Source organism: Trichoplax adhaerens, genomic scaffold (genome assembly GCF_000150275.1).
Source record: "Trichoplax adhaerens TRIADscaffold_3 genomic scaffold, whole genome shotgun sequence".
Lineage (NCBI taxonomy): Eukaryota > Metazoa > Placozoa > Uniplacotomia > Trichoplacea > Trichoplacidae > Trichoplax > Trichoplax adhaerens.
Window position 1 is genome coordinate 7,451,669 of NW_002060945.1, and position 25,999 is coordinate 7,477,667.

General features: G+C 31.7%; 4 protein-coding genes across 4 annotated transcripts in view; all 4 read left to right on the forward strand.

Annotated features, from left to right (window-relative positions):
- The window catches only part of TRIADDRAFT_50080 (uncharacterized protein), a gene marked incomplete at both ends in the record, with an annotated part of 5,593 nt that extends 5,084 nt beyond the window's left edge, over positions 1-509 (forward strand). The window contains one exon of the mRNA XM_002110589.1: positions 494-509. Within this exon, the coding sequence (XP_002110625.1) occupies positions 494-509 (16 nt within the window). The remainder of the gene's footprint in view (positions 1-493) is intronic.
- Positions 510-6,844: 6,335 nt separating this feature from the next.
- Positions 6,845-8,423, forward strand: TRIADDRAFT_54834 (uncharacterized protein; the record flags this gene model as incomplete). Its single annotated transcript, XM_002110590.1, has 3 exons — positions 6,845-6,994; positions 7,105-7,446; positions 7,674-8,423. The coding sequence occupies 3 exons, from the start codon at positions 6,845-6,847 to the stop codon at positions 8,421-8,423; spliced, it is 1,242 nt and encodes a 413-aa protein (XP_002110626.1).
- Positions 8,424-14,815: 6,392 nt separating this feature from the next.
- TRIADDRAFT_63786 (expressed hypothetical protein) lies at positions 14,816-16,649 on the forward strand. The gene is made up of 3 exons (XM_002110591.1): positions 14,816-14,847; positions 14,950-15,320; positions 15,578-16,649. Exons 2-3 carry the CDS (start codon positions 14,970-14,972, stop codon positions 16,262-16,264), a joined length of 1,038 nt encoding a protein of 345 aa, XP_002110627.1. The 5' UTR covers positions 14,816-14,847; positions 14,950-14,969; the 3' UTR covers positions 16,265-16,649.
- Positions 16,650-20,869: 4,220 nt separating this feature from the next.
- Positions 20,870-24,048, forward strand: TRIADDRAFT_54836 (uncharacterized protein; the record flags this gene model as incomplete). Its single annotated transcript, XM_002110592.1, has 2 exons — positions 20,870-21,202; positions 22,363-24,048. 2 exons carry the CDS (start codon positions 20,870-20,872, stop codon positions 24,046-24,048), a joined length of 2,019 nt encoding a protein of 672 aa, XP_002110628.1.
- Between the last annotated feature and the right edge of the window lie 1,951 nt (positions 24,049-25,999).

Consider the following 25,999-nt stretch of genomic DNA (forward strand, 5'->3'; position numbering starts at 1 on the left):
CATATAAATAGTCAAGTGTCAACCAGATAGTATGCAGAATATGAAGGCAGACATGAATCTATCCTACTTTGGGTGTGATTTCTAACTTCCAGCCAGTCAGTAAAGTTTGTATGGACTGCAGGAGTCATTTCAGTATATAGATTGGTCGAGTTGGAGATGAATGGATGACTGCACTCACTCTGGTATCATTGGAGGTGTACAATTGAAAAGTTGACGTTTTTTTTAAATTCGGCGACGCATCCTTGGCTGGCATTTGATTGGCTAGTTTGTCTCAGTGTCGTAACCGACCACCAGTACGGTACAGTACAGTACAAGTTGAAAAGTACTGTAGCAGTACAGTACAGTACAGTACTGTACTGTACTGCATTTGTTGGACGGTAAAATGCGCTGTAATACTGTAGCGAATTTACTGTTACACGATACAAACTTGTCATTATAACGCGTTGTAAGTGTGAACGGCATACAGTACGTCTATGTACACAGTACTGTATAGAGAACATAGACAATAAAGAGAGAATAGGACTTAGTGATAGTTTTAAAATAACTTCAACTATGTGTACAATCTCTTGTCTCCCATACTAATTGAGAGTAGTAAGAACCTTCAATACAGTTGTTAGTATTAATTCTACAGAGTAATATAATACACTGTGTAATCAATCAAAATTCCCCCTTGCATAAAGGCTGTCACCCACGCGCTAGAAAGACAAGACAAACCCTTATTCCCTCTCTACGACAAGGGTGACAATTTGGATACACGTACACAATAAATGGACAGTATAGTACAGTACAGTACCGTCCATAAAATGTCGTCAACACTGTACACTGTACAGCAAGTACTGTACACTCTGCGTTTTGTAGGTCTGTTTACTAACTTACTGCTAACTAATTGAAATGAATTAATTAATTAAATTAAGCAGAAATGATAAAAAGTTTCAACGTGATATTACTTTATTTAGAAAATATTAGTCAATTCAAACTCGACCGTCTACTTGCTAAAGTACTTAAATTTTCTCAAATGTCAATGTTTTTAATAATACCGTACACAGAGTACGGGCAGTAATGTCAATGCTGTCTGTCTGATTATCAAAATCATGGACAGTTGAAGCAATTCTCCTCCTTCAGTATTGCCATAACGAAGAGAGTCATCAGTCTACGTACAGTAGGTCTTCTTCGTCTACAGTAATCCATGACTATAGTCAATTCATTAAGGTTAAGGTAGTCCTTGGTCAAGACCTTCGATCGTAATTAGTGGTGCATACTGTCCGCGTTCATAGAATTACTATATGACCGTTCGTAGACGGTTTAACGGTGCTTTTTATTCAAATAAACGGTCTGCCCTTCGTCCACAATGTTGGGACCTTGAATTCCATGTAGAACAGTAGCTCTAGCAGGCTATTTCGTTTAATTGAATTTGAATACGGTCTACTGTATGTTTCTGTGTTGTTCATTTAAACTGTCAGGGTTAAATGCCCGTAGTCTTTGACTGTGGAAATTTTCACGTACCATCGCTGCAGTCCTAATTCTGTTAATGTATATACTGTAGATTCCGCTATGTTGTTTGTTGCAATGAACAGTATTTACTGTTAATAACTATAAAGCGAAAGAAAAACCACTTCACAGGATCTTATAATTAATCAAGTATTCTCCGTAATAAAAGATCAGAAAGTTGGTATATTATTAAGCAACAGAATACAGTAGATCATCTCAGTGTGTGTTTAAAAAGTACGTCGCTGCACTATTTAAAAGAGATTGTATTATGAAAGCACATAAGATCTGAAACTAACGTTTTCCATAGTCAAATTTACATCAAAATAATATCTCTAAGGTATACTAATGCACAGATCTTCATTCGCCTTTTTTCGGTTAATGAATAAGCTAAACAACCAACTAATCATAATGCTTACTAAGCTAGCTGTGTCTACATAAAATCTGCAAACAAGAACTATCGTATACTATTCAATATCCAGACTGTAGACCGATCCCAATCTATTTTACAGTCCAGTGTATAACACCCGTCAATTAGTGCAACTGCACAGCCAGCTCCAGCTTATTGTAAATACGCGTATAGCTGATCTTACGATACTAGAAATCATTCAGATCTCATCAATTACCCACATAAAAGTGAAATTTCTTCGAAAGAATGTACTTTCGACCTACTATAGGTAAGTATACTTGATCATCTATTAATAGCGATAGCTCTAGCTATTAGAGTAAGCTATCCAATTCCTAAATATCAAATGATGGTTAGTGCAAAAATGCTACTGTAAAAATAGTGCGGTAAATAGAATGCTAAACATAGCAAGAGGAGAATTATCGGTCGAAAATGCCGTATTATAAAATAAGTGAGTGGGTCATAGTAATTATGGTAATACTGTCATGGAATAGTAATCAGTCACATCTGAAAATTTCTTTTTCCATCGTTTGTAAAATATATCTTATTTGTTTGAACAGCATTTTAAATTTAAATTCAACAAAACTGAATTTTATATCTTTTAACCTACCTATCCGTCCATTACTTTTTAAAATATTACAAGCTATAACACTAATTTAAACGTTTGAACGTAATAATTTAGACCTGATTCTAAAAATATTACAATATCACTACGGTACGGTAATTAACAACAAAGGCTAATCAATGATTAACAATATTTCGAGTGCAAAGAAAATTGAGTGGTGTTGGACAGTTAAGATTACAAGATCTAATATCTTTTCGATTAGACTACCAGGTTAATAACTATTTATGCTGTTCTACGTATGCTGGCAGTAAATACTAACAAATGAAGTAGGTTTATTAATCCAGCATCACACCGCCTTTCACTTTGCTACACTCTTTCAGCTAGATCGGCGACAAACCCATATGATATGTGTGTTGCCTGGACAACCTTTCTAATATAAAAGTAGTAGATAGTTACACGACAGTCACTGACTTCCATAATTAGCTAAAATAATATAATGGACTAGTGATAGCTACTAGTATATGAAATGAAGTCATTGGGTTGATTCTATTTTCCCCCCAATAGATGGATAATCTAAGCAAGACTAAGCGAAATTTTAATAAGTTTACATAGCATCTTCTTCCGTATGCTATAAAAAAATTTGAAGGAAGTTGTTGTTATTCTCGTTGGTTCCTTACTATTGTTTCGATATGATTGTCTAAATTATTGCATCTTTTATGAAGTTTGCAGAGGAAAGTCATGTATTATTTTGCTCATTTGTACTTATTTAAAATTTGAAGGTTGTTTTTCTCCTCTTCCATACTTTACCATTGCTTTTCAATTTAACACAGGTTATCGTCAAAGTATATATAATAATAACATACATATTCGCCAGCTAATAATCTTTTGTTAAAATTGGCTAGTAGGAACGAAGTTTTTTGTATGCGTATGATCAATCCAATAAAATCACCCGAGTGAATGAATATTATAGAAATCGTTCTAGTTGATTTACATGATAGCGTAGGTAACTCTTGTATTCTAATGCACTATAATGTCTGGAATAAGTAAGTTATTGTTATAAAAGGGTCTAGTTTTCTACACGCTCTTTGATACATAACCGCTTACTTCATAGCAATAATTTGAAAATTGTAAGCCAAATTGCGTTCTACATAATCATCTATCCGTTCTGTAGTACTTTAAATTTATTTCACGAAACTGTGGCCAAAGGCTCTTCTCCCCTATACTAATTGGTGAACATGATTAATATACTATATTTTACACATGGACAGGCACTTCATAGTGATCTGCTTAATATTATGCAGTAATTCAATTTACTTTATAGTAGAATTTGTCAAACGAAGAAATTATCTTATATAGCTTTAGTAAACAATAACAAATTCTTTTGTTTCATAGTTTAATTATATTTTTTGCATACAATCTAATAGCAGGTTAGAAGTGTAGATGCTAGATAGATATTACAGTAAAATTTAATTAAAATCTCCATTAATCAAATATTTTTCGTTTATTAAAGTGAGTGCTGCACCTTTCTTCAGAATTTGGATGTAATATTTGATTAGATGTCTTAATAGCAGAGCTAGATTACTATAACAAGAACTAAAAACGTCTGCTTAAATTAACTTACCATGAAATCTAAGCCGCCTATATTAGACTTTAATAACTTTGCAGGATAAGCTAATTTGCATAAGAAACTTTGCTTAATACTATACATCGGCTTTTATTGTACTTACTTACCTACCATTTAAATAAAATTGTTGTCAGATACATAAAATAATTACGCTTTTTTCCATAATTTATTCACTGTGAATTATAAAGTAGATCTCTGCAAATACAAAAACAGTATAGTATACCTTATTACTTTAGCTTTCAGCTAAAAAGCACAACATTTAATATAATTTTTTTTAACACCTCTTACAATAGCATCGACTTTCAGTTGCTACTGTTATTATTTATCATAATTATTGAAATTTAAAAAAATTCTGGCAGTGCATAAAAGTTTCAATCTGTTACATCATCTTTAAGTTTGATCTATTAACACTGTATTGGTCTGGATTTAATATAAACTACAGTGAGAACTTGAGGGTTTGTGAATAGTGTAAAATACTGATAAAGAGATTCGTTGGAGCTTGCTATTAATTTAATAATCTAAACAACAATATATACGATTAAGGTATAAATCTTTTCATGTAATTTATTTTCATTGATTTTGGGATAAGTCTATAATATGCGTTCATACCACCTGTTGGCTAGACATAATACGTCCTCAGCACCTACCGAAACAATAACGTAAGTTCTGAGAATTCTCATACATTTAAAGTGATAGCATTTATAATATATTTAATAAATATTAAGAATTAATATTAAGTATTAAGCTAAGTGAAATTTTAATTAGTTTGTATCTACTTTCGCTTGTTCTTAAATTTTTCAGGGAATTTCTGTCAGTCATGTAGGATTCTGGTACGTTACTTTTATTTCGAAGCAATAATTATCTATATTATATTATATCATACATGAGGTTTGTTTGTTAAGTCAGATATAAAGAGCGCAGCGCCATAGCTATATTTTAATAACTCTAAAAGGAAATCGAATGTTATTTTACTCATTAGCATCTATCATATTCTACTTGAATTTAAAGGTTGTCTTCCCTGTCTATCCTATTATATCTTTGTTTATTATTATAGTTAATGGTTTAAGTTAAAATCTTTAAACAATAATATTTTATTAAAATAGATCGATCAGAACAATTACCTTGATTACTTTCGTACACATAGTGACTAATTGAATGAGATGATTGCGGTAAATAGTTAATAGATATATAAGTGCAATCTCACTTGCGTATATCCTGGCATGAATTTGAAAACTGTTTGCTAAATTACGATCTATGTCAATTCATCTTTCGATTCTGCGAGTTTTTGACAGCAACAACATTTTTTAGCTTGTTTCATGAAAACTTGATCAGTAGATCTATTTTTATCGTGCTAACATGCGTATATAACTCATATACTATGCATGTATGTCATTGAGCATTTCACAGTCCGTTCCATTAACGAAGAAATTGTCACGTAGTCTTTTGTCGACAATAATTACTTATACAGTTTTACAGTTTAGTTTTTATAAAATCTATCAATAGGTCAGCAGTAAATTGATAAGTGGTATAAGTGCATTGTGCGAATGATTTTATCAATTGAGAACTTTTCCTTTATAAGAATTAACTTCGTAAGAATTTGGATATAACATTTTATTCGATGCCTTTATAGCTGGGTTACTAAAATAAGAATTAATCCGAACAAAACGTTCAAATAAAAACGTTTTTTCGATCTCCGTGCATTAATTAAAGTCTAGATTGTCTGAGTTAGATATTAATCAACGACGTTAAAGTGAAAACTAATTCATACAAGAAGCTTTGTATACTATATTTTTCAATACTATATTGCTTGTCTACTATTTCAAGTGAATTGTTCTCAAATATAATTATGCTTTTATTTCTTCACAATTTATTCACAGTGACTTTATCAATATAATCCTGTAAATACGTAAAACAAAACGCGTTTATTGCACTAACTTTTTAGCTCTTGGCGACAGTACGTTTCTTTCGTATTCCGAAAGGGAAATCATACACTACATTGCGTATTTTTAAGATCTACCATAGTAGGATTAACAATCAATTACCAAAATGATAATTAAATGTACAGACAATATATTATTAAAGGGTCCATGAAAAGGTAATTCTGGTATGTTAGTGCATTAGCTTTTAATCTGACACATAAATTTAATTCTAATCTTTAACATACTGACCGGAATACTTGTTCAATGATCGGGTTTGATATTGTAAGCCTTTGAAACTTTAGGATCTTGCAGATAATCCTTGAGCCAAATAATTCAGCTTCGTATTACTTAACTTACTAGTAATCGTGTGTGTGCGATTAAAGCATAAAATCTTTTGTGTAATTGGTTTCCGTTTATTTCGAACAAGTTACAGTACTTGACAACATACGATCATTGCCACCTGATGGTTAGATATAATCTGTCTCCTACAATTAATTATTAGACCAATGGAGTTGATTACAGGAATCCCTGAGATTATAATAATGGATTCAAGGAAAGGTATTACAGTACCGCTACCTAATTAAAATTTAGTGGCGAATATATAAATAGCAATTACTCCATACCCAAATCAGTAGAAGCGATTTAGAAATAAGCAATTATCGGAAACTAATTACAACGTAAGCGTATGGAAATATGCGTATATTACTTGTTGGAACTAGTATCGACATCTGTGCTATTGCATTATATATTCTCTTTTTATTTTAAATGCGATATTCGGTTTGTAAATATGCAATATTCTTATATAGTCTATAGAGACGCACACGTATATACAAGGGTATAAAAGTATGAAATTTTATCTTGGTATTCTTCTTGGCCTCTTTTGCTTACTGGCTATTGCCACCGCAGCAGAAGTTGATCAGTTGAACGATGGAGCATTCGCGGGATTATGGGATGAGCCTGAGATTGATGAATATGACAAGGAAAAGGTCAATCAGGTACATTAATAGAATAGCTTACTTGGCTAAATTAAGTCACATGTAGAAGTTAATATTCTGGTATTAAAAGCAAACAGTTCTAAAATACTAAATTAATATAAATCATAAAGGATGAACCAGTTAACCGAGATGATTCACTAGCAGAATCTCATGATGTAGATGATGTAACCGGCGAAACAACAAAGTCAGAAGAGGCTGGTCGCCAAAATGGTTTAGATGTGATAAAGGATTCATCAGAAGAATCCCCTGACTCAACAAATATCGTAGTAGATGAAACTACTAAGAAAGAAGAAGTAGATGGCCAAGAAGAATCTAAAGGCCAAAATGATTTCGACGAGTTAACGGCTTTTACTCCAACAAGTAACACAGAATCAGAAGTCAAAGAAAATGAAGATCAAAATGAACTTACAGATTTAACCGCTGATAAAGAAAGTGATATCGATGAAATCGAGGTGTGATTATATGCTAGTTGATGATTACATATTATAAATGATTTTAAACTTGTTTAATCTACCTATAATTAGAGTCTGCTATTAAAGTAGCTACTCAATTTGTCAATATTTGCATACATCCTATTTGACGACGTTAATCTGCATTTGCCTATATTAGGTTATACTTTCCTAAATAGTTCAATCAGAAAGGTGAATATTTCCTTAAATTTAGTTGATTTTTTTATTAGTCTAATGATGATCACTTGGCTAAGAGTGGAAGACGTCGCAGAAGAAGGCGAAGAAGAAGACGTTGGGTCAGTCGTCGTCGTCGTCGTCCTGTTGTACGCCCAGTACCCTGCCAAGCTATTAGTCTGAAACTTACGGCCTGTAAGAGCAACAATGCAGCATTAACAGCTAAGAATAGACGATTGAAAACGGATAAGACTCGATTGGAAACACAAGTTCGTAGTCAGGGTAGTACAATCGGCCGACAGAGTGCAGAAATCACAAATCTGAAAAACGAATTAGCGGCATTAAAAGGGAAATATAACAACTTAAATGCATCGTATGCACATATAAAGCGGGACAATGCTCGGTTGGCAGATCAAAAGCGTTTACTGATAAAACAAAAAAACCTCTTACGTATGGAAAATGATGAACTAAAACGGAATAATGCAACACTACATACTGAGAATGACCGATTAAGAAGTCAGTTAATATCGGCTCAGGCGAATAATCAACGTCTTCAAAATCAATTAAATACAGCTGAAAATAGTTTACGATCATGTAATGTAACCAAAAGCCAGCTGCAGGCATCAGTACTGCAACTTCAAACTGATCTTGCTCACTGCAACAGCCAGCGCTGCGTGAATTGCAAATGTAAGGCAGTTCCCATCACAAACAGGGAAATTCGAAGCGAAGGAAATTCAGCTGACGTACCGGTAGCAGATGACTATGGCAGCGATGAAGAAAAAGTCCAATATGTTTCTTATGAGTAATATGTAATAGGAAGTTAGCAATATATAGTGCTAGTAGTTGTTGTAGTAGCGCAGGTAGTCCATAGAACAGTACGGTCTAGAATTTATTTTTAATAAGGATATTGATAAACTGATATGTTAGATCATTTTTTGACATTCAATATTTAAAAGAAATATGAATCTATATCAACTTTTCAAACGGTTAGAAAATGATTTACATAAAGTTGTCATTCTTATGGATTTTACTTCTTAAAAAATAAAGTAAACGTTTGATCAGCAGCTTAATAATATTCATACACGATTTACCGTTTTTAATCCATTTGTTCGACAAAATATCGAAACATGGTTGATTCATAGCATCCATATACAGTACAATAATAATTCAATTCTAGTCTGTAGTAATGCAGCAATGAAGTAAGTTTAGTAAAATATGAGCTATTTATTTTAATCCATAGATGTTTATCATTGCAAAATAAACGCTTTATTAACGTTTATGGTAGCGCTAACATTTGCAGCAGTGGTAATGAGTATCGGACATTATCCTAAACAAAAGCTAAATTAACTATTTAAGTCCTTTAGTCGTGATGTAATATAAGTACTTTACTGAATCTATCAATTAGCCGTTACAAGCCGATAACAATTGATAAACTGGGTCACTTTTCTTAATGCGATATTTATGTTCCAACCTTAACCTTTGCATTTCGCAATGAAAACATGGCTCATAAAAAAAAATATATATATCTAGTAGAGTTTAGTTTATCATAGTCAACTTAATACATGTACTGTTTGTTTAGGTGTTGTTATAGTCCATACATTGCATTAGTAAAACTTAATATACGGTATATGTAGCTTTCACGATTATTTGATATGCTCGTAGTTTTATAATGAGAATCGATACCTCACAAATTCTTAAAATTTAATTATGATCTAATGTTACGTAGTCCTCTTGAACATAATTCTATAAATGATATTATGATTAATATTTTCTTCTGATAATTAATTTTAATTTATTGGGTCAATGAAAACGGTTACTCGATTACAATTTTTGGAATGAGATTGTAAGCTTCCAACCACGATACGTCTACGATATATGTCTCAATATATAACCATAGAATAACAATTCATGCTCAACCAATGTTTCTTTTACTTCAGGCTTAGTTACTGCAACTATCTTGGGTTCGATAAATACCAGTTGCTAGTTTCGAAACTAATTTTGAGTTAGGTAGTGAGATACCATATGATAATTAATTAACCTCTCATATATAAGAAGTTAGTTGACTATATTGTTAGATGTTTATTATTATTGTATTGTTACCGAAGAAAATTGTTACTTATGTGTATCTACCTTTATTTAGATCAATGCATACAGTAATATATCATTTGGTTAACTTAACAATTTGGTTTGAAATACATATCTGATGCGATGATAGAAATACTATAAAGTTTTACATCAACCGTATAAAAATGTGGCATAGAGTAAATATTGGACAACAAGATTGAACATATGTAAGTTAACTATTTTAATTTTAATATTGTAACCATTAACCTAGAATTCTATCCTAATTACGAATAACATACTGGAACGATGTACTGAAGTTTCATTAATTGTTATAAGGATAATTTTATACTCTGTATGTAATTACATCTGTAATGCTGATTCTATGCCAAGTGAGCTTAAAATAATTTTACAATGCGCGAAGACGAGTAATTCCAATAAATTTATTTTCTATTTGGAGAAAACATTATTAGCTTAAGGTGTTTCGCAGTATTATTACGATAGAGAGTCTACTGATATGTGGTTTCCTTTTTAAGAATGGACTTTACTACAACAACATTATCTATTTGGCTTATGATTGTACGAGTCGTATGATGTTTACTTAAACTTTACTCTAATCCTACCTTATATCCTTGCCTTATTATTTATCGTGGGAGGTTGAAGTTGATTGAGTCAGCAATCGTTACCATGCTTACTTTTACGCCAATAACCAGACTATAATGTTCAAGAATAAATTAATTATAGAAGGAAAGATTTCACCATCTTGATATTAAAGAAAATATTCTTACACCTAACGTTATCATTAAGTGTAAACGTCTATTATAATGATAGTACAACTGATAGTTCTACTTAGAAAAAGTGTTCGCGTAGAGCGATACTATAATATCAGGAAATGTAGTCATATTAGCAAGGGTAAGGCGTCAATGCAACATCAGAGTCGATTCTATTCGTAATCAATTTATCAAGATAGTCGATTAAAGAATTTCATGATGGAAAATAGCAGAGTAATTGAGTAACAACGCAACATTAAATGTTCAATCTTTCATTGTATTCTATTATTGTACAGCCTTCAAAATAGTAATATCTAGAACAAAACTTTTTGGAAACATGTCCTATATCACTTTATTTAGCGCAGTTTATATCCAATAAAATATGCAAAATCAAAAACAAAAATTGATCTGGCAATTACATTCAACGCAGTTACCAGGGAATCTGACAAATATTATTCGTCGTGAATACCGGATGATCTGCTAGGACGGTAATAAGTATAATAGTTATGGACATTAAAAGCAATACAGACAATTTTAAACGCTAAACCAATTTTTATCGGGAAATTGGTGTATGAGTCAATCGCTATCAATAGAAAATTATCAGCTATGAAGCTTTTACTTTATAAATACGACTATAAAATTTTCTCTAACTCCATTAAATCATAACTATTTCTTATGAATGAATTTAAAATTATTTTTTTATTTGTTTACATGTTTAGCTATAATTTTCTCCATTTACTTTCATTAGTGAGTCTTTTAACTTTCTAGCTTTTATTAATTAAAGTATGTAATCAGGAGTAAAATTATTTCCCTATGGGTGTTTCAAATCTATAGCTTCAATGCTGGTTCTCCTATCTTTAAGAGGTAGATTTAAATATTTTTGTAATTTATCATCTCCATAAACTATTTAGTTATGAATTTATTAGTATAGATACAGTACTACTGATCTTATGTTATTAATCTAATCATAACTACATATAATACATATTTCATATGCTCGAGATACTGTAGTAGATACTCGTGCCTTAACATACTGTATGCTACGGTGCTGCGAAATCATTTGAAATTTTAAGGAGTCATTCTAAACGGAGATAGAAAGAACCAATCATTGGCTTTACGCAAATGTCGCAAACAAAAATGATTTAGTTATCGGAGATAATTTCAGATATCGACTATAGCTTAAAAATTTATCTGAGGTTATAGGATAAGTTTGTTCCATTTTGAATGTTAATTATACTCCTAGGTTATAGCTAGTGGCAATATCAATATTATTACTTATATGAAGGTATCGCATATCATCAGTTTTCATTTATATTGATCAATTACAATACTAGATTCGGGTAATAAAATGCTAAAGACAACTCCAAGATAGCATGTTAACAATATCAATACGTTGCAGAAAATGGAAATCAAACACTGAAGTATCAAACTAGCATGAAAAATAATTGTTCATCATAGTCAAGCAGTAGAGCTGAATACCAGTACCTAGTCAATCCTCCTCTGATCAATTGAAGAGATTGTGATCAATATGTAATAAATAAAATGGTAATCAATTACCAATTTAACACTGCAGCAATTTCTGGAGACTGAGAAATCAAGAAGTTATAGTCGAATAGATCTCCGTTATAAGACACTATTATCCAGTATGCTCACAAACGAAATTTTTAAAATTACGGTTAGTAAGGCTTAATTAAAGCTGATAACAAAGTCAATCGAACTGTCAGACTTGAGGCCTAACTTGTGAAAGTAGCGTTTTATAAATTTTGCTCTATTCAAGATGTTAGCTATACATATTTATTCCACCTTTACAAATTTCAAAACGTATCTATGATTTTATATTGATGAAATGAGCACAGCAGTAATTTGTAATAGCGCTAAATTAATTAGACCTCAAGGTCAATGCCTGAATAGCCACTAATCAGCGTCGGGTAAGACATTACAGAGTTCAGTAGCAGATTATTTAATTAGTCCTAGTATTCAATAAATCGGCAATTTTACAATTACGAAATGACCTGTCACACTTTCGTAGAGTGTATATATAATTCAGCCATGAAAAAAATTGGGGCTTGGTCGTGGTCTAAACAAAATAGCATTTTGCAGACCTAATCATGTGATAAACAAGAGGTATTACTACGATCAATATAGGACGATAGTGGCTATTTTATGATCTTTTCAACAAGTTTAATGACGTTTGAGTTCTCGGAGATATACTGCAAGGAGTTATAATCTCTTAAAATTCGTTAAAATCAATAAATATTATTATTATTAACTAGTTTATATGACCGTTAGGGCCATTGTTAATCGAAAATAATTTAAAATTTTAATTAATTACATTCCTAGGAGTATTGTCTTTGACTATGGTACTTCTTGATCTGTTTCTCTTTATCATAAGTTATTATTAGGAGTAGACCCTCAAGATGATATCTGAAAATGACTTGTTAGCGGTAATTGATAACGATGCAAAAAATGACTTCTTTTGATGGCTAGATGAATAAATTATATCTTTCCATTCAATTGATAGTTTTAATAAATGAATAGTTCAACTTTATACTACCAATAATGTTAATTAATTTACTTGACCTATATGATAGTAATCGTTGACTTGAAGCTGCTTATACATAATTAAAGAACTCTTCATTTAAGAAAGAAATAATTACATCCTAGACTACTATTACGTTTACGAGATGCCAAAAAGCAACCTACGGTGGATAAAGTCATCAGCTGTGTATAAAAACGTGTACTTCCAGGGCTAATCTTGTTCGTGTAGACAACAGTTCTACTCCCTGGCAGTGTCTTATGTTCGATATTACCAGCTTACCGAGATATCAAAGGCACCCACCAAGAGTTGCGACTAGTATTATCTAAATGATTTATGCAATTCAAAGCCATGGATTGAAGATACTTTCGAAGAAAAAGGCATTATTACTTCAGAACCTAAAGGAGAAATATATAAAGCAATAGATTATTTTCATTCTTTATTTTAAGGATATGAAATTGTTTTACAATGAAGCTAGGTGAGAATGATGAACGATGATTCATTAAGTAGTAAACTGTCGACATTCATTTAATAAAGATAAGAAAAAAATTCCTATACATAGCGGATGTGAAATACGATTCTCTTGCAGAGATTTATAAATCACTTTCCGCATGATTACTTGCCATAGGTTACGCCTATTATCTAAATGTAACGTGATTAAAGCTATTGTTTTAATTAGATAGTATTATTACAGATTGATCCGCTATCCTTGAATGGATGCATTGTTATTGTTGATATGGAAATTTTCCTCAAAATTTAGCGATGATTGTCGTTAACTTTCTGTTAACGGTAGTTTAATCATAAAGAATGTTGTGCCGTAGTTAATATAAATTAAATTCGTGATAACTAAGAAATTTTGTACCATCTGCATGGTTAACACAGAATGTTACTATTTCTTATCTTAAACAATAATTTAATATTAGAGTACCCTACAGTCGCATCGTTTGTGCTCTTTATTTGTTAATGAATAATTATATTAACAATTATTTAGTGGCAAATGATAATATATTTATAGCTTTAGTGTATTCACCGGATGAACCTTTCAGTTCCGTAAAAGAAGATTGTTTACTAAGCGGGTCGTACTTTAAGTATACCTTATATCCCTCGTATCAGATTTCAATAGAGTCACATTGTAGACCCACAGTACATAATGTGTCATGAAACCATAGCGATATTTCATCAACTTTCGATAGATCTTTAAGTGCAAGCGAGCTGTCGAAAATAAACATAAAATTAGAGTGATGTTGTCAAGCGTCTCCTAGTTGTCCAAATAGACATTATTTTTTGTCTTAGAATTTCGAAAAGGAGCCATAAGGCGATAAAAAAGACCAGTTTACGAAAGTAGTTAGCTATTACATAGGGAACTAAATTAGTGTAGCTTTTGTATATAGCTCAACCTTTTTAATATTGTAACCATTAACGCGGTTATTATAAACAATTTTAAGAGTTCTATGGGTGATACTAATATCTACTTTCGCTAACGCTTAGATATTCCTGTATAATACTGAAAATTATTATGGTAATTCTTGCATGTTGTCCCGGCATTAAAAATTGGCTGATAGTGTTAATTATGTTACGATTATACTACAATAGTTTTCAATGATAAATTACGGTACTAAATAGACAGTCAGAATTTTTAGTGATTAATGGTACTGTAGTATGAACTTACATCTTGGTGAAAAATAAATACTTTTGATATGATAAAGCGAAACTACATAATTCTCGGTATCAAGATAATTATAACAATGAACTTAATAATCTTGCAAAGACTATAAATACCACGCAATTTGCTATCCTTAGCAGATTTTGATTTGGGAACTAATCAGATTTTCGAGCCAAAATTAATCCGTCTCAACTGGCTAGGTTAGTAAGAAATTTATCTCCATAATGCGCCTAACGTAACTACTCACCTTTTTTAAACTAGTTGATAATTATTTATTATCTTTTTGCGTTATGATTGTGTAGGCTTGGTTGGAATTATAAAGATGAAGTTCATTGTTCTTGGATTGCTTTGCTTGTGCATCTTTAAAGCATCTGGAGATGCCACTAATCCTTTAAATAATGAGGATAAAAATGCTGAGAACTGGAGTGCAAATCCTGATCACTCCTATGACGTACCGGTAAATAGCGGTGAAGATGTGGCTAAAGACGATGAAGGCCAAGAACTTAGCGATAAAAGTACTGAAGAATTACAAGAGAAATTATCCACAGAGGATGAATCCGAAGAAAACAAGGAGGTCGAAATACCAGAATCTGCTAACAAGGAGGAATTCTTTGATGAGAAACAATTGGCAAGTGATAGTGAATTGAGTGAGACAGAGGTGGCGGATGATAAGGTCAGTACCGTTTGCTAATATAACAGCGAATATTGCACAAAATGAGGAGTGCTTCAAGTTTACATGCAAATCTAACTCTAGTATTGGTTCCACGCCACTAGTACCGATCTGAATTGTTCTTGCTAGCTTTACCTTCTCTATATCTGTACAGTGCTATGATTAATAATCTAGCAACGAGAACAATCTTCACTAATATGGATGATTGCTAGCCATAACTATATCCTGTTTGCTTACTTTAATGTTTTTTTCCTTTATAGCAAGCTAAATCTTGGGGATGGCGTCGACGAAGACGCTATTATATCCGTAGACGACGTTCTGATCCATGCTTGTCAATTAGAGTTAGTCTAAATCGTTGTATTCAACGAAGAAATTGGCTACAAGCTAAAGTTAATCGATTAATCAATAGAATCAATCGGTTAAAGAGTAGAATTCAAAGAAAAAACGTTGTCATCCAAGGTTTAAAAACGCGTATAAGGCAATTGGTGAGCGTAATCAACAATTTACGAGCTCGCATCCAAAACTTGAGAAATTCCTTGAACCACGTGACACAAAAACATAATGCCCTTGTTCAAAGATTTAACAAATTGCTCGCTTTAACACGAAAGCTAAAAGCGAAATACTTGATTCTGTCGGCCAAGTATAGGCAAATTTTAACCGAAAACAAGCAATTACGAGCTCTGGTCAAAACGCAATCCAATCAGATTCAGTCTTTAAAGGGGCAAAATGCTCAATTACAAACACAAATTGTACAACACGTACTCGACAAGAAGGCTTTGCGCGTTCAAGTCAAGAAGTACAAGCGTAAGTTTTACAAAGCTCAGTATGATCTTGAAAAATGTCGTCTCTGTTGCGATGCATGTAGTCAAAAATATCCTGCTGGCAAAAATAGCACTGTTACAAATGGTGGAAGCACTAAAGCAGAGTTGACTGTTAATGATTTTTAGTTCAATGGCTTCAGATAAATAAAATATCTTCTTGAGGTAGTTAAATTTTAATAGAATTTGTCTTTACATTTAGATAAGTCCTCATAGTAAAGCCTTCAGTCTTTAATATCGTTATATATTGATTGCATAACGTAGTGTATTTAATAGGTTTGTTACTAATTTAGTATTCATTTTTAAAGACTATTCTATACTTACCTCATCAATGATCAACTCAACTTATTTTAGATTATATATGTGTAAACTGAAAGTCATAGGTCTGTTTAATCATTAAAGAGTAGAATTATTGCTGCATTAAAATTGTCGCTAATAATAACATGATAGAATTCACTGGTGTTGTTTATGTTAAACTTTAAGGTTGTCTTAATTAATAAAAGTATTTCATAACAGAAATATACCTGGCGTATTTTATATATTGAATTTATAGATTTTGAAAAGGATTATTATAGTTAAAATATTTAGCAGAGATTTTCTACCGAAAGATAGCATGTTTATAGTATTACTTGCTATTACTACAGGCAGATGTGATAAGGCATGAAGTAAAAAGTATTGATTGGTATTGAAGTTGATGCTTACAAACATTCATGTAAATCTTACATAAGATGATAGTGCTGTGTCCCTTAACACTTTAATTTAAGCCATAAATTTTTCTATATTAAGCTTTAACCAGCGAAAAATTCTGTTACAGTCGTGGTGTGAGACTATTACTAGAATCTGAACTTAAATTAACTCTACATAGTTATAGTTCATCAGTTACTGTTTCATCATATTATGATTGCAGGTATATGTCACTAAAATGCTACTTCTGAAAAGTAATGAAATCAACTGCTGCACTATAACATGTCGTAAGTAAATGATTCAGTGAATTTATCCTTAACTTTACCCATAATCTTAGTCAAATTATCATCTTAAAGCAGTTATATACGTGTAAAAACTAAACATTAATACATAGTTTCACTTATTTATCTATATGATAGTATAAAGTAGCCGTGAGAAATTTTACCTTAAATTGTGAGGGTAATGCTTTTTAGCAATTCCTGCAATTTTGTATAACGATTAATTAAATAATTAATCTCTGCTATTAATACCCGAGAAAAACTAAATGTATCTATAAGATCTCGCTCACTTCTCTTCACTTCAATTTGATCAATTCGCTAGAATTAGCAAAACACTATCTTATCTCAAAATATACTACATATAACTAGGAGTACTGATATCTAATACTATTATAGTGATACAATAGTCCAAATGTGAATTAATGCTGTTATAAAAGTCGTAGAATAAGTACTATAATTGAATTTGATCTTAAAGAGCAAGTTATTTTAAAATATTAACTACCGGTAATTGAAGGCGTTGAATTTTATTGCTAGATATAAGGATTTTAAACAATATAAGCTATTGTCCTTTTATATCTTCCGAAATAAGCTATAGACAGAACATCATGTCGCCGAATAATTTAATGTTTCATCCGATAAGACAACTTTAAGATCAATAGTATTACTCTTAACTGAAGCTCTGTCAAGCTTTAAATTTTGCTTGATGTATGCCTTTCTGCTATAGTTACATGATTTCAACGTGGGGCACTACTCCTACTAATTTGCTTGGCATATTCTGCAATTAAGTGTCTTGCTAATTAGCTGCTAATTTATATATCTTTGTTTTATAACTTGTTATAGATCTGTCAGGATATATTGAGTAAGAGGCTTTTTAATTATGAAAGATATTTATATGGGTAAAATTTATTCTACTTGATCCGTACAGCGTGTAGTATTCTAATTCTATAGTAGTTTCACGTTCTAAAAGCTATCCGTAACTTGATTTCATTAAGATGCTTATTCACTGATTATGGAGCATTGTTGGACCATGATTAATGTTATATTCGCAGTATAATGACCAATGAATTAAGAATCAAGATACCGATGCCATACTATTCTTATCATGCTCGTAGAACATTTGAAGTGAATGTATTGCCATTTACAACTTTTGCAAAAGTCGACTTATTTTCTTATTATCTATTGCATAATTCTGAGTTTTCAGCCAGATGAAGTTATGATTTTTTCATACAATAATTTTTTAAATTTATGATAGAAGTAAAAGAGAATGTTTATTGAAATAGCCTTATAAGGTGCAAGCTAACGCTATATTATCCTCTTCGAGATTCTATTAAGATAATCCAGCATTGTGTTTTAAACTTATTGCACGGCATAAATATTTAGAAGGCCCCATAAAATAAAACAAACCGGTTTTCAAAGAGTGTTACAATCGGTTTGTAATAGAGATGCCGAAACCTGGATAATTAGGAACGAATATCCTTTCTAACTAACTGGTAAAGTCTAATCAATCCGTTCACAATAGACTTACAGCGATTTGATAGGCTTAGATTAAACTATTTCTGGTAAGACTGTTTAGAATGGTCTTGCCAACCAAGACAAATATTACTACCATGAAAGATACAGCATACATCACAACGCTGAGAAAAGGAATATTTCCTATTTGAAGTGCAACGCTTTCTACACTCTCGCTCCGCTATCCTCCATGCCTGGCTACACATTCAAAGTTGAGACAAAAAATTTTTATACTGCAGTTTGTAAACTATTTATAAAGGTTCAGTAAATTAGAATTAAACATTAATTAAAAGCCTAGAGAGTCTTAGTACCGTAATAAGAAGACTACAGAGATATTTTCCTAGGTATTCTTGCATGTGTGCATATTTTACTATTTAATTTGCCTACAGTAAATACAAAGACATAAAAATAAATAAAGCAACATCATTACGTTTGTCGATAATTTTGTTTAGCAGGGTTCAAAAATAGTAGTAGTAGTAGGAATGGCTTTTAAAGACTCTTTATTGAGTAAACTGAGTATATCTTCCTATTTTACTTGCAAATAAACTATTTTATTTTGCTCATACTACATACAGTACTTCGATGTACTGTATAAAGGCTTAAGTAGATTAAAAAATAAGACCAGCACAAATTATTGTTGGGCGCTTCTATTAAAAGAGCTATTATTTAGAGGATCGATAAAATAAAAAAAATCATTTATTTGGATGTCATATACCTTAGAGAAATTTACTGTACTATGTATTTTTCTTCTGCTATATACGTACAGAGTGATACTCTTCAGTTTCATTAGCAATATCTGATGTTTAATTTACTTGTCTTTAACTAGATAAACTTATGAAAGCAAGCTATTATGAAATGCCTTTTAGAACACCTGCAAAGGAAATAACAAAAATTATTTTCTTTTTGAAGTTCTTCTACAGTTCATCCGTATTACTTGCATTACAGTCTATATTAACTAAGGCAAGGAGTTTCTACGAAGAGTGAGATGGTATAATTACCTGAAGGATAACAATAAATTTAATGGGCACAGATCATGTCATTATTTTCCATAGCCTCAAGCAAAATTATGTATCAGAGAGCGATTACGCATATTCACTTAACCAGTTACAGAACAAGCTATAACACAAAAAGGGTTGCCTGCTGTTTAGGTAGCGTATCCAATTTTGGAGTAGGAAATAATTTAGAATGTCGTACTAATGTTAAGAATCCGTAAAATTCTCTAACTGTATGCTCCGATTGAAGATACTTCTATATCATCTTTGTATTGGAGGAATTGTTATATCTGTCTAGAGACTATTTAACATTAAAGGGACATAAATCTAAAGTATGCTGAAAGTTTATGAACCGATTATTTATACTGACAATGACTGAATATCGTTAAGAGATTAGTGGGAAATGAACAATTAAAATAGATCGACCTAATAATGACACCCAGTATTTTATGAGACACTTTTATTTAAATTCACATGGAAAAATTCTAAATTATAGTTGATGTGTTCGCATTATACACATATATGAAAGTAAAATAAATGCTTAATTTTATTTTGGTGGCATAATCTGTATTATGTACTTTAAATATATTTTTAATAATTCTTTTAGTTAAGAACTTTTCATCATTCTTCCTTGAATTCTGGGGAAGTAATGAATGTAAATTTGTGATTTACTTTCGCTTTAGGTAAAGTTTGAAGGATATAAATGTAAATTATTGGCGTGATGATTTACATTCCTCTATTCTCTTATTCTCGAGTTAGACTCTGCTGCAGATTGATACCGTAATTGTTGAAACGCAGGTATAAAGTTATGTTTTTCTCACTTTTACCATTTTTATATTTAAGATTTTCATCCTATAGAATACGATAAAATTCAATTTTGTCGTGAAAGTAGGCTAAGCTAGAGTGTCATTAAGTGTATTTGATTACGCTATGACATTACATTAACTGCTCAAGATGTCACTTACAGTAGGTCATAACTTGTTCTAAAAAAATAATCGATAGCGCAATGCAGTCTAGTACTTCAATTTTACTCAAAGTACAGATAAATGTTATTCGAGAGTAATGTAGAAGGCTATTTAAATCTAAACCTTAGAGACTGGATTACCGTAGTTGGTAGCATAAATTTAGGATATTGATTTTAGCCAGTATTCAATGTTAATATAAATCATTTCAAAAGGTACGCATAAACTGTTTGATTTTCTAGAAATAACTTTCTATTCTCTTCTCTTTCGATTGCCTTTCAGTCCATCTATAAGGATACATGCTGAAAGATGAAGATTCGCCTTTTGGCCTTGATTTTTCTACTTGTAATCTCCACTGCTTATACAGAAGAGATTCCATCATCAGATAAAACCGAAAATGACTTTCTCAGAAATATCGCCAGTTCAGCAGTTGATAACGTACTATATAAGGAGACCAATAATCAAAATATCGACGATAATTCAGATAGTCAGAGCACCGAATCGGATAAAGCTGAAACGGAAGATACCAGTCTTCGCGAAGTAGAATTTCAGGATAACAAAGAAATTATTGATGAAGATGGTTTAACCAAGTTCGATAATGAAATAGAAGAAGATAATTCGAATAAGGATGAAGACGAGCACGTAAATATCGATTAAATGATTGCTTAAAATATTTGATACTAATTTATATAGAATTAGTTTATAATAAGCATAGGCAGGTATTAAATTTATGGGATAGCATAGAGATCGTTTATTAAGTGTAGACGATTCTTCTAGTTCAACGTGTATAAATCTATGATTACTATTGCTACAACGACGATAACAGATTGAGAATTAAGTAGAAAATTTCCTACGAGTATTTAAGCACAGAATATTAGCGTACTGTAAGCATATTACAAAAGGAACTTGACCTGTTACGAGCAGAAAAATATTTCAGTCGTAGAAAACTTTAACCTGTTAGTTGTGGGTGGTTTTAATCAATTATGATAGTATTCTAAATGGAAATGCAACAAAAAGAATTGCACCTGTTAAAAGTTATTAATATCATAGAATGATAAAGTTATCAGTTCAAATAATACTCGTATAGCTTTCAGAAGAAGTATTACCACTGGCTATTAAAAATTGAGAATAGAGTTAATTTATATTGAAAGATACTTGGAAGTAGTTTCGTTCTACATATTAATTGCTTCCTTGGAATTGAAATAGAGGGGATTAATTTACTGAATGTTGATTTATCAGTATAAACTAATTTACAGCTAGGTATGTACTACTTCGGTACTGACAATTATTTGTGTGTTGGAATAGCAAGTCTGATTTCTTTATCTGGATAATTAAGGAAAACATATTTATATACTGTAGTATTTCTGCAGTACACATTTATTTTAAATCTACGAGGAGTAGGATTAGTCGATCTTAAGCAATGTTTATATCATTCAATGCTAATCTAGATTGTTATTTTTCGTGCCTGTTTATTCGAATTTGAGTAGAAGAGATTAGCCCATCCTGAACGAAGTTATATCATACCAACAGTTTATTTATTTATTAAATTATGCAAGCTTAGGCTATTATTACAAATGCTTATTGGGAATAAGAGACGAACTTACATATATGCAGTACAATTTTATATAATCAAAGTGACTTTAATTACAATGTATATCTATATATAAAATAAAGATGCGCTTATGTGTTGCTGATAATATCTTAATGTAGTTCTAGTTCTCCATAATCTGATATAATCATTGTACCTACATATAACCTCCATAGAAATCATCTTGGGGTCGTCGTCGTCGTCGTTGGATTAGACGCCGCGTCGTCGTCGTCGCCGAACTCCGACAATCAATCCTTGTACCGGTTACATAACAAGTTTAAGACGATGCCAAAGTTCACGCAATGCTTTGCAAAGGCAAGTTTACATACTAAGAAGACAAAATAGTATATTGCGTCGAACAGTTTACAATCAAGGGTTAATCATTCGTCGATTAAGAGCCAAAAATGTGCGTCTTGTTCGACAAGTGGCCTCACTTACAAGACAACTTCTCGTCATAAGGCGACAATATGCCGGTCTACGAGTGTGGTGTAATGGTAAGATAATCATATTAAAGCGAAGGATAAAAGCACTACAAGTGCAAATTCTCATACTTAGGAGGATAATTGCTACTAAACAGGCCCAAATCAATCGATTGTCTGCTGTAATTCGTGTTAAAAATTCGATTATTAAACGGCTAAAAATAAGACTTATTTCCAAAGATGCCTTTATTCGTGGTCAGAAAATGATAATCGTCTTAAAAAATCGTAAAATTGCTTCCCTAAAAGCCCAACTATCTAGCAAAAACAGTGCCATTGGACGGTTACATCAAACCATTGCCCGTAAAGATGGCCTCATTCAGCAGTTATACGGTAGAATAGCTAAGAAAGATCGAACTATTTCTCAATTGCGTACAACCATTAACACCAAGAATCAAGAAATCACACGACTTAAAGGAATTATCTCTAATAAAGATCATAATATTACTCAATTGCAGCAAACTATCAGCAATAAGGAAACCACTATCGATCAATTACGACAAACTATAATCGTCAAAGATAGTCAAATCAGCCAATTGCAAAGTACTATTAAAAGTGTGAATGCAGTAATCAATCAATTACGAGGTACAGTTGCCAATCAGACTGCTACTATCAGCAGCCTGCGACAAACTATCGGCAGTCAAAATGCAACAATTCTGGAATTACATACTAAGGTTTTTAGTCAGACTCAACTTATTGGCCAACTTAATGCAACTATATTAAATCAAAGAATTCAAATTAATCAGTTACATGCCGTTATCGCTAGTAAAAATTTCACGATTGATAGTCAAAGTCAACAAATCACTGGATTGACTGGACGTCTTAGTAAGCTAAGAGCTAGAGTACGAAGGTTAAGATTTTCATTACAATCTCTAACGGCAACTGTAGGTACATTACGACAAAAAATTTTAAGATTAAATGGGAAGTATCAAGTGTTAAAAGCCAAAATGGAAACTCTCAATATCCAACATCGACATGTCCAAAATGAAAATACTCGCTTGAACTCAACTCTACAAGCTAAAAATAGTCAGATTGAACAATTGAAATTGGATAAAATACATTTAAATAAGAATATTACGATATTGAAAAATCAGACTCGACATTTGAATCAAAAATTAGATGATCAAAACGAAAAATTTAAAAATCTGACCGCAAGATTCGACAAAGCCGATATTTGTTGCCAGGCTTGTAATAGAAAACCCATATCCGAAAATCCGTTTAATGTAACATCGTCTAGTAATACTAAAAATGAAGACGAAATAGCTTTTCAAGTGATATCAGAAGATGAGGTGAATGAAGAGAATCCATCGGAAAATTCGATAGATGAGAAGTCATCCGGAATTGAATCCAAAAAGAAAGATTCGAATGATGATCTTTCTGAAAGAGATTTTGATGAGAATACTTTGGAAATGAGTTTAATCTAGGCGCAAATACAAACTAATAAGTCTGAAAAATGATTAACAATATGTGTATTTATGCAACTAACTCTTCTATAAGAATAAATTATAGTGCAGGCATGCAATAGAAATATAGAATAAATTGCACTCTTTATAATAGCCCAGGGTTATAGATTTAGCTTTCAGTTGTAAAAGTATCGAATTTCGTATTTATTTTGGCATAATGTTGCTGTATTTATTCTCTAGTGATATAACATACTATAAATTTAGATATATAATAAATAATGCTTAAATGAAATGATTGCTCAGATAACTACCCTTTTTTCTGCCTGTTTACCTGTATTTGAAAGCTGTGCTTTATAGCTCTCTTTTAGGATAAAACGTTAGTAATTATCATGATACAATATGTATCATTAATTTGATTGTGCTGTCACATTGTTCGTCAATTTCTTATAGGGTACATCTTAGTAAAATTAATAAATATACTATGAGTGCATAGAGTCCAAAAATAAAAAGAGCATGAATTTTCTCTACATAAATGTTGTGTTCCGTAATTTTAGAAAATGGGAAACTACATAATATATTAAATTTATTCCATGTTAGTAACATTTAGATGCTCGCAGAATCTTACTCGAGAAGATATAGTATTGCAGGCCTTCATGTAGCTACCTTTTATTTTACATACCATAACATTTCTCTCGTTGATAGGCTTTAAAAAACACTTACATGAATAATGTAATACCGTATATTTTACGCGTGATTTTATTTCACACGATACTAAAAGTAATTTAGCTATGTAAGCGATTTGTAAAATATTGTATTGAGCTAGTCGTAGTCATTGTAATTTTTTTTCTTCCCTACATACAATTGACAAATACCTTAATTGATCGATTCAATTATTTACAGGCACTAATAAATTTAGTGTATGCGAGAGGTGATCAAAAAGATCGAAAAGCTATCTTTCATATAATACATCACAAAAATGATCTCTCTTGAATCCTGTTTATCATTGTAAATTATTTAGTGTACATAAAGATTAGTAGCTGGTCAGGACTCCAAGATTTGTCATCAAGCTAAAGTAGGACCATAAAATTTTAGTTACCCTAACCAATGACTATCGTTAAAAAGTGATTAGAAGAGATTAACAATTCGGTACTATAACTGAGGAGCAGTGTAGTTATACAATTAGAGTAGCAAACACTCATGATGTCTTCCTAATCGTAAGATACAACGTTTGAAGTAAACTAGTGCAAACTCCCTTCGCTTTGCTGACGGTTTACGATAATGTGCTCATTTAACAGATAGTATTACCATTTGATAGACCTGTCAGAGGTTCAGTAACTTTTTACCGTGTACTGTATGCTGTACAAAAGTACTGTTTACTTAACAAAATCTTCCTATATTAAAAAGAAAGAAATAGTAGTATATGGTAGTTGTAGTGTATTTAGAATATACTGTAACTATATTCTACTCTTAAATATAGACATGTTGTATTGCTCTTATATTTAGACAGATCTACAGTCCGCTTACTCTACATTCATATATAGGCTACTGTATTTAGTTATTACGGTACTCGCTGTTTTCTACAATCATCTACTATTTTGTAACCTGTTATGGTATATGTTGTATCTAATTCCACAATCCTATTCTCTGCATGTGCTCTATCTTTAAAACTATAAATACCGGCGATTTCTACCTCAGAGTCCGTTAGCCTCTCAGTTAGTCTTCTAGTTAGTCTCTCACAGTCTAATACTTCTACTCGTTACTCACGACAGCTTGCGCGCTGATCTACCGTAACTACCTCACTGTACTTCACATTACTAACCTACAATAAGGCATAACTTTTATAAACTCTTTGGTGTAATAATTGTAAATGGCGACTAAATCTCAATCCTCTGAGATATTGAACCCTCCATCACAGTAGTATAGTACTTCGATTTTGAGTTATAAACATATTTTACGACATGTTGTTTAGTAG